A 9,471-nucleotide genomic window follows, 5' to 3' on the forward strand; every position below is an offset into this window, starting at 1 on the left:
GCAGATTTTTAGATCAGATCATTATATAGATGGCGTCAATCGGGGCGCTATTATGATTCAGACAATGCAGTCATAACTCATTGTGCGTTATACAAATATAAACGTCAGGTTTCATCTTAACCAAGAACAAGACGAATGTAGGCTAAGTCCAATTTTGTGCTGTGATTCAGATATCTCGGAGAACATAAATTACAAATAAATGTCTGAATCCTGTCAAGACATATGTATTTTCAATTCTTCCCTTCTGAGGTTTGTAAGCTTGTTCCTTAAACTGTAAACTTCCGTAACAGACATGATTGAAAGCCATTCAGAACATACCAATGTTTTGGTGTTTTTCAGGTTTTGGTCGATGTTGTCATTGATGTTTTCGTTGTCTTTGTTGTCGTTGTTATTTTACATTTTATGATCTTGAATTTAAACACTTATTAACTTTATTTCGTTTTGATTATGGTGAAATATTGTAATAATGTGTTGTCTACATAAATATTCATAAAACATACCTCAATAGCCACCTTCACATGTTAAAAACATATGTTTTATGTAAGTGGCTAATTGTTCTGAAATATAATTGCACCGCCTACTTGTTGTTTTCTTCATCTTTGCCGCTGGTCTTTGTTAGTTAGTAGCTTTGTAGTAAAAGCTGCACTCCCAAAGATTAAACGTTTTGACAACCTTATTTTGTCTCGGAACGAGCCAAAATTCGCAGTTAGCACAGTCGTTCACAGCGTTTCAGTGAACAAGGCGGGCGAGTGGTTTTTGTCCGATTTACCAGTGTACTAAACAACAAGTCATCACTATAGCGTTACACTGAAGAAACACCAACGAGACTGATTATACAATATTGAATAATTAATTTAATTTCCACCTTTTATCAAGAAACTGTGTCATAAGATTTATCTCCATGAAATTTAGCTCAAAATTTAATATGTTTCAAAATTAGGTACTGTGGAAATACCTGTTCTGAACACAATTGAGGCCTTAAATTATAAATGCTTTGAACGAACAAAGATTTTATGTGAATATCTACGCCATAGAGCAGAAGCACTGTTCATATATACATAGCTGTATCTATTATTGGAACTACCTTTAACACTCGAGAGCTGCATTATTACAATACCTTCAATAAGTATTCCAAATTTCTTCAATAAATGTTCTATAATTGGTCATTCTGGATTGTATTTGATCAAAGAAAGAGTCAAAGTGTCTGTTTAAATTGTTTTAAAAAGACTTGTTAGTATGTATTCATATGTCTTTACGTATGTTAGGTCAGGTGTCATACAGTGTTATACAGTGGTCTTTCTGAGCAGAAGCTGGTCACTGAGTTAAATTCTTATCAAAACAATAGAAACAAATATTCAATCCAATCAATCAATATAAGTGTTCATTGTTTATGTCAATCTTAAATATGGATCACCATTGATAACGATTGCGTTATTTTGAACCATTGACTTGTCATTATGTTCACCATTGATAACGGTTACGTTACTTTGAACTATTGACTCGTCATTATGTTTTATAACACCCGCTTAACTACATTTAGTAAGTCATCCTGCTTAGAGACCAACTGCCACTTTTTTAAGTAAAAAAATAATACAAGTATGTAATGTATAATACTAGTTAAAAATAGAAACCGGTTATCATTTATTCTATAACACCAATATGCTCATACCAAAAAGATACAATATACACAGACGCACTAATAAGACTTAACTGATTAATGTATATAAAATGTTTGCACAAAAAGACGAGCGAATAAAAAATTATAAAATGGATTATAGAATTTTGTTTTAAACAAACCGGAAATAAAACAGTGACAGCTACGTCATCAGTTTTAACTTTGCGTGAGGGGCGTCCCATGGGTAGTGATGTTAAGTAACAGTATTTTCAAAAAATGGGGGAAATTAAGAAATTTAAAATTACAATGAAACTCCGAAAATAAGCATACAAAAAAGAACATTTGTTAATTTCAGTGTAAGACCGTATTTAATTTCACACGTGATCATAAAAATACTATATTGTTAGTCCTGGCTTCGCCACTCGTGAAAATATGTTTTTCTATGACACACGTCTTACGCTGAAATAAACAAATATCCTCTATATCTTTCTTCGTTACGGCCAAGGATATAACGGTAGACAATAACTATTTTACGTAATTTGTTCTATATAACACATTTGTATATTTGATATATAATTATATATATATTAACCGTGTAATACATGAAAAAGCCTCGCCGACTGAGCATATCAACACGAATATTTTAATAGTTTATTCGTCTCCTCTGATAAATATCCGGTATTATGTTACAAGCTGAGTGGAACGTTTTACCTGCGTAATCTTTGCATAGACCCACCAGTAGAGTTCATAGTTATATCAAATATATAATATATCAAAAATATATACTCACCCAAAAAAGGAACGATACCGTATTAATATTTCAATTTTTTCTTTAAAAATAAGTAAATATCCTTAAAAGTTAACTAAAATTAAGTGGTTATAGTTCGTACATGTAAACCATAGGGATTAGCTAAATTCATTGAAGCATTTAAGTAAACGACCTAGCTTTAGATTTTCACCTGCTGCGCGTGGTACGAGGTACATGGTACATGGTTGAGTAAACGTGAATATTGATTTGTGGAAGGGTTGAAGTACAGTTGAAGAAAAACACATTAATTATCCGGTTTCTTTCGTAACAAGTATGCCACGTTTGTCTACTGATGAACGTAATCGGGCTATTGGTATGCTACAGGCAGGTGCACGTCATAGTGACGTCGCTGCACGTTTTGGTGTGTCGCGTGTGACAATATCTCGTCTGGCAGGTCGTTATCGAACACTTGGCACAAATAATGATTGCCAAAGATCTGGCAGGTCAGAGTAATGACCCCTGCGCAAGATCGCTATATGAGGACGTCACATCTACGTAACAGATTTTTGCCGGCAACGACCACCGCAGCTATAACACCTGGACGTACCAATGCCAGGATATGTGCTCAAACGGTGCGAAATAGGCTTGCCGAACATGGCTAAACGCCCACATAACGGCTTGTGCCGTACAGCCGAACGTCGACGTAAACTTCGGGATTGGGAACACCGTATTATTTAGCGACGAATCACGGTTTTGCTTGGATCACGCTGATGGACGCATACGTTGCTATAGACGACGCAACGAACGTTTTTCGGACGCATGTGTACGTCAGAGAGATCGATTTGGGTGACCTAACGTTTTGGTGTGGGGTGCAATATCCTTTCATTCTCGAACGCATTTAGTGGAAGTGCAAGGTATGCTAACAGGGGAAGGATATCGAAATGAGATATTAGAGCCAGTTGTTGCACCATTCATCAACGCCAATCCGAACGTCACTATGTTCCAACAGGATAACGCTAGTTGTCACGCCGCTCGTGTTTCAACCACCTACCTTCAGGAGAGAAAAATCCAAGTTCTTCCATGGCCTGGATTCTCACCTGACCTGTCTCCAATCGAGCATTTATGGGATGTCTTGAAACGCCGTGTTCAACAGCGTAATCCTCAAAACGCTTATGAGCTTGCACGTTTTGTGCACGAAGAATGGGCAGCGATACCACAGGAGACTATTAAGACCCTGATTCGCTCAATGCGACGTCGCTGTATTGCAGTAAGAGACGCACATGGTGGACATACCAGATACTGATTACTTGTGAATTGAGTTTTCGCATGATTGTTGTTATAGCATCAAATAATCTGCCAGTATTGATAGTTTTCTACTAATGTTATGAAATTTTATTTAAATGGTTGTTAAACATTAAACTTAAAAAAAATATTTCAGAAAAGTGTCATAAAGAGAAGAAATAAAGTGTAAAAGTTTCCAGGGATCGTTTCTTTTTTGACTGAGCATATAAAAATATCGTATCTATCAGACATATTTGGAACTTTATCGTACGATACGTGTGTCTATCAGATAGCCCCAGCTTCATAACATTTCGAATAAACTACTTTAAGTGCAGCGAAGCAATATCATACGCAACGATCTCCCATGATTAGCAGAATAATCAGAATAAGCCTTTATGTGCAAGTATAGCTGGATTTCAGCAATATAAACTTGTGTTTTTATTCTTCTTCGTTTTTAAATAGTCCTTGCTCGAAAAACACAGATGACCCATTTGGTATGACCGACCGTCCCAAATAATATGTACATGTTTAAATGAAAAGAAGTGGTTGCCTTCTTGTGTGCATCTTTTTTGTTAATTGTTTGTTTACTTTAACTTTTATTGAAGTATTATGTCATTTGTGAATTCGCACAGGCATTTTAGAGCTACAAAATAGCTTGTTTATATGAGTTTTATCTAAGATGGTGCGTTTTTTGTAATGTTTATCTGATTTATATTGGTTTATTATGTGCTTAACAAATATTCATTACAATATATGTGAATAATTGCTACCACAATAGATGAACTTCATCATATTTATATATATTTTTTGATAATAGATCGGAGATTCAAACTCATAGACAAACAGACGTAGCAATAAAGGCTAATTGACAAATTAGGCCTATACACGGTCATGCATATTAAAAAACAGATAGCTGAACTATCTGATATTCATGTACACAAAAACATTAAACAAAAAGGATTTTTGAGTTGCCTTTAGGCAAACTCTCTGGAGTCATGTTTGATACCATATTTCAGAGTTACACTATTTTTCGCGGACCCCTTGATTCAGGTAGAATGCCGCGCTGAAAGAAGTTCCATATCTATCATGTTTTCCACATGCATAGTTCAATTATTATGTGTGATGTGTCTTAATAAATCATTTATTGTGCGAGTCTGAAACTCGATTATTTGCATTTTGGTCAAATGAAGGTATTAAAAATGATTTATCCTGTCTCGTAGTAATTTATGCTTTTACATATTGTCAGAGGGGTGAGCGCAAGACTGTGTTAAGTGTAAAGCAATAAAGAATGCTCTTAGCACAGTCTTGCGCTCACCCCTCTGTCAAATTGTGCAGTACCGGGTAATAAAAGTAGTCCATTGAATTTCCCGCCAGCTTGTCAAAACCCGCCCAATTCTGTGGTACTTCGGCTAAAAGTAGTCCATGAATGTGAAGTGTCGGGCGTGCTATTTTGTTATTTCATTAAAATAAACGTATGGAAATTAAAAAAAATTAACGTCGAGAAACGTTTGTTATCATAAGTGATTTATATACAATTCATTTTGAATGTTCGACTAAAATATCGCGGAGGAATCGTCGCCAGCTTCAATCCGGGCTAACTCTTCTACAAACCACAAACTATATCTGGTAAGTAGCCAACTATAACAAATTGTTTTTCCTTCAATTTCTTATTGTATGTGTTGAGTATTTTACAATCATAGCAGTGCATTGTTATTTTTGTCTTGTGACATATCTGCACAATTTACAAAGCGTCCGAAGTCAGTCATTTTTCAAAAACTCTGGGCATCGTTCAACAACACCGGAGCCTGCCATTTTGTAAAATCTCGGCCCTCGTTCAACAACAACGAATCGACAATCAGCAGTTCCGTTTGCATGCACTTGAATATATTGTCATTCACTTGAGTTTTCTTTTTATCGTAGGTTATTTATGTTTGATGTTCTCTGTGCATTTTTAAACAAACCATTTTTGCACAAATTACGTGAATTCGACTTCGGAAAAACGATCCGTCTTCGTTCATTTTAGCATGCATGGAATACTTTCGTAACCAAGCCTTATGTTTATCTCGGGTTATATATGTATGTTGTATTCCGTGCATTTCCACTTAACGTTACTCGAGTGCGCATGCTAAATTTAGGTTATCATTTTACTGCGCTATTCGCCCCCACCACCATTATCAAACACGTACATTTGGGATTTTTTATTGATGTTCACACTCACAGACATGTATTGAATTGACATATTAAAGACTGGTTAAAAATCAATTAACATTTTGTTTACATCAAGAGTTTGCTAATCAATAGTTTGAGGTGTTTGGAATATTGGATACATTGTTAAAATATTGTAAAGCAAGTATTTGAGAAGCACTTGTGACTTTTTTCATCAAGTGTTTACATCACACGTGTTTGAATATTGGAAACGAGATTTTAATTGTTAAGTGTGTGTTTGATCAATAGTTTGATTTTAACTTTTTCATTTTTATTGGTCGAGCTTCTTTGATTCTAAGTCCTTTGGACTGTATTGAGCACAAAGTGTATTCTAAGTGTTTTCTCAAAGTGTATATATATAAAAGTGAACACTTAAAAATTAATTGCGTAATTGTTATACAAAGTAAACCATCACCCACACATAGAGCTTATTGGATAGAGTGTAACAGGATTCGCCCTATGTGTCTGTCTAGCCGTACACATGTTCGTGTCTGATCCATATCTCCCGTCATGAATAAATGATTTTTTAAATTTTACAGAAATGTTAACCACATCCAAGATTATGTGTTGCAGGTCAAAGTTCAATGTCACAAAGCTTAATTGTCATATATTCTACTAATACAGCTAGTGACTTCATATTTGGCATGTAGGTGTACCTGATGGAGCCACCAATTTTCAGTGGTAACATTTGAAGGTCAAGGTCATCCTTCAATGTCAAAGGTCAACTTTTGAACTATTGCAGATACAAAATTGATATTTGACATGCATGTGTATCTCATTAAGTTGCAGATATTCATTTGTAACATAACACAGTCAAGGTCATCCTTCAAGGTCAAATGTCAAATTTATTTGTGACAAGACCCTTTGGGCGCATTGGTGTTTCAACTACCCACTTTTATTTACCATCGCAAGGGTTACAATTTGACAGGGTAATAACTAACGTTTTTTTTTGTGTGCAAATTTAATGCCCCTTTACAGGCAGACAAATGTTGGCATACATAAAAGATGATGATTGAAAATAAGCAATCAGAAACTTCTTTATGCCACACAAAGATGTCGATGTTATTTCTCCTTGCAGGACAGCGTTGCCACTACAGTAATGGTGAATGACAAAGAGGTGAATGTGCGGACCATTACGGTGGAGGACCGTACTGGGAAGGTGAAAGTCAGCCTGTGGCGCAACATTGCAGCAGAGCCTGTGGTGTTGGGGGATGTTGTTGCCATCACCAATATTGTTGTCAACAGCAAGAGATATAACAATGAGGAATCCCTGTCGTCAACACAATTTACAAAGATAGAGGTAAATGCTATATCTTGGAACATACAAACATACATACATGTACTCGAGCAAAAGTTCCTTTCCAAATCCTCTGATCTACCTAAACTATTTGCAATGCACAGACTTGAATTTTAGCATGAAGGTGCATCTCAATGACCCACACATTTTGAGGGTCCACTTGTCAAGGTCACATTCAAGATGTAAAATTGCCATTAACTTTTCATCCATTTGACAAACTTCATATTTAACATGATATTGCATCTCAGGAAGCCGCTCATTTTTTTAGCGGCCATGTTAAGGTAAAGATGTCCCATCAACATCAAGCGTTTCATTTATGAAATGTTTATACTACCCCTGGCAATTACGCATGCAAACTATTTCGATAGTGTATTTGTCCCATACTCTAACTTAAAAACTACTTGAAAGAATTAAAGGAATTGAAGGAATTTGATTGAAACTTGCAACTTAGATAGATAGCAATGTGAAGTTGTGCACTTTGCAAGGGTTATAACGCTTGGTCAATTTGTTGCAGAGTTATCTTCCCTTGTTCCATAGTTTAATAGTGTAAACTTTGTCCAGAGCATACTATGACAACTACTAGATTATATTTGATAAAGTTTTAAACAATGGTAGAGCTCAATTAGAGGAAGTACAGTTTACAAATACCATAACCCATGTTTGCTTAATGACAGAGTTATTTCCCTTTGTTACTTTTTCTTGTCCAGTGCATAACTTGAAAACTACCGGATGGAATTTCATATACTGCATACAATGGTAGAGCTCAATGAAAGGAAGTGCAGTGTACAAGAACCATAACCCCTTTATGCTTAATAACGGAGTTATTCCCTACTTTATTTATATAGGTTACTGACATGCCAAACACCGAGATGACGGCCACCATTCTAGGACTTGACCTGGGTGATGTGGAATCCCAGTTACTCACAGAACAGGATGGAATCTTCAATGTATCAAACGAAGTGCTAGTTGCAGCCTTTCAGTGTCAGTTGGAAGACATTACAGCCAAACTACCAAAAACACTGAATTTCATAGCCAAAGGACAGTCTGTGGTCACCTTTAATGAGTGAAAAATCATGTTCAAAGTTTATAGTTTAGAGATGTTTACTTTTCATACACTGGAGCATGACAGTCTGTGGTCACCTTTAATGAGTGAAAAATCATGTTCAAAGTTTATAGTTTAGAGATGTTTACTTTTCATACACTGGAGCATGACAGTCTGTGGTCATCTTTAATGAGTGAAAAATCATGTTCATAGTTTATAGTTTAGAAATGTTTACTTTTCATACACTGGAGCATTCATAGTGTTGCCTGTTATATCATTCCATCACCAAGAATTACCAAACTTGCTAGCTCTTGACCTTGGTGGTGTGGAATCAAGCTTAGTCACAGAACAGGATGGAATCTTCACTAAATCGAACGAGGATCTAGTTATCACCTAGGATTACCAAACTTAGTGTGAGGATGCATATATTGAATGCAGCGTTCCACTTTCATCAGTTTCATGTCCTTCTGACGTTGACCTTTACATTTGATCTTCATTATTTAGAGTAATATTCTTGATGAAAATTCACTTTAAAACACACAAAAATCTATCTTTGTCTGTTAGAGGACATTACCTATATGTCATTGATGTGACAGATTGATGCATTATTTGATGTGAAAGTGGCGTATTTTACCTATTATAAAAGTCATTTGAATTCAATTTGAGAATTTTATTTCTCATAGTTCCTGCCCACAACTGTCAATCATTATGTGAACCACCAGCCGCGTTTCACAATTTTACTTTAAAGGTACCAGTATGAAACAAGAGCAGCAATGTGCCAATCAACCTCTTGTGTACTTTTTAATTGGCCAATTGTAAAGCACGCAACGGTTCGTAAACTAATTTACAATCTGGGGTGGGAATCATGAGGCATTAAAATCCTCACACTTTATTCATTTTGGTGTAATTAGGGACCCCCACACATCAATGTGGGAGCCCTATAGTAATCACCCTGTTTGTCTGTCCGTCCATTCGTTTTTTGTTTTTCTTCCATAACTTCAGTATTTCTTAACACATTATCCCCTATGCTATATTTAGATTCCGACGTCATTTTTATATTTTTAGCTAACCAAAAATAATCTTTAAGGCAAAGTATCGGTTTATCTCAATGGTTTTAAAGGCATTATGGGACATAGAGCATTTGCTCCTAAGGAACAAATGCTCTATTTCTCACAATTTCTTCAAACATCAGCCACAATAATTGTGCAATAATGTGTCTCTAGGAGATAATGAGTTAATGGAATTTGATAAAACTTCATACAATAGTAAAGCTCAATGGGAAG

At 35.6% G+C, this 9,471-nt stretch overlaps 1 protein-coding gene across 1 annotated transcript; it reads left to right on the forward strand.

Moving 5' to 3' along the window:
- The first annotated feature begins 4,955 nt into the window (after positions 1-4,955).
- On the forward strand, positions 4,956-8,379 carry LOC128206606 (uncharacterized). The gene is made up of 3 exons (XM_052909189.1): positions 4,956-5,270; positions 6,928-7,149; positions 7,992-8,379. The coding sequence occupies exons 2-3, from the start codon at positions 6,949-6,951 to the stop codon at positions 8,211-8,213; spliced, it is 423 nt and encodes a 140-aa protein (XP_052765149.1). The 5' UTR covers positions 4,956-5,270; positions 6,928-6,948; the 3' UTR covers positions 8,214-8,379.
- Positions 8,380-9,471: the final 1,092 nt, after the last annotated feature.

The sequence above is a fragment of the Mya arenaria genome, chromosome 10, assembly GCF_026914265.1.
Source record: "Mya arenaria isolate MELC-2E11 chromosome 10, ASM2691426v1".
NCBI classification, from domain to species: Eukaryota; Metazoa; Mollusca; class Bivalvia; order Myida; family Myidae; genus Mya; species Mya arenaria.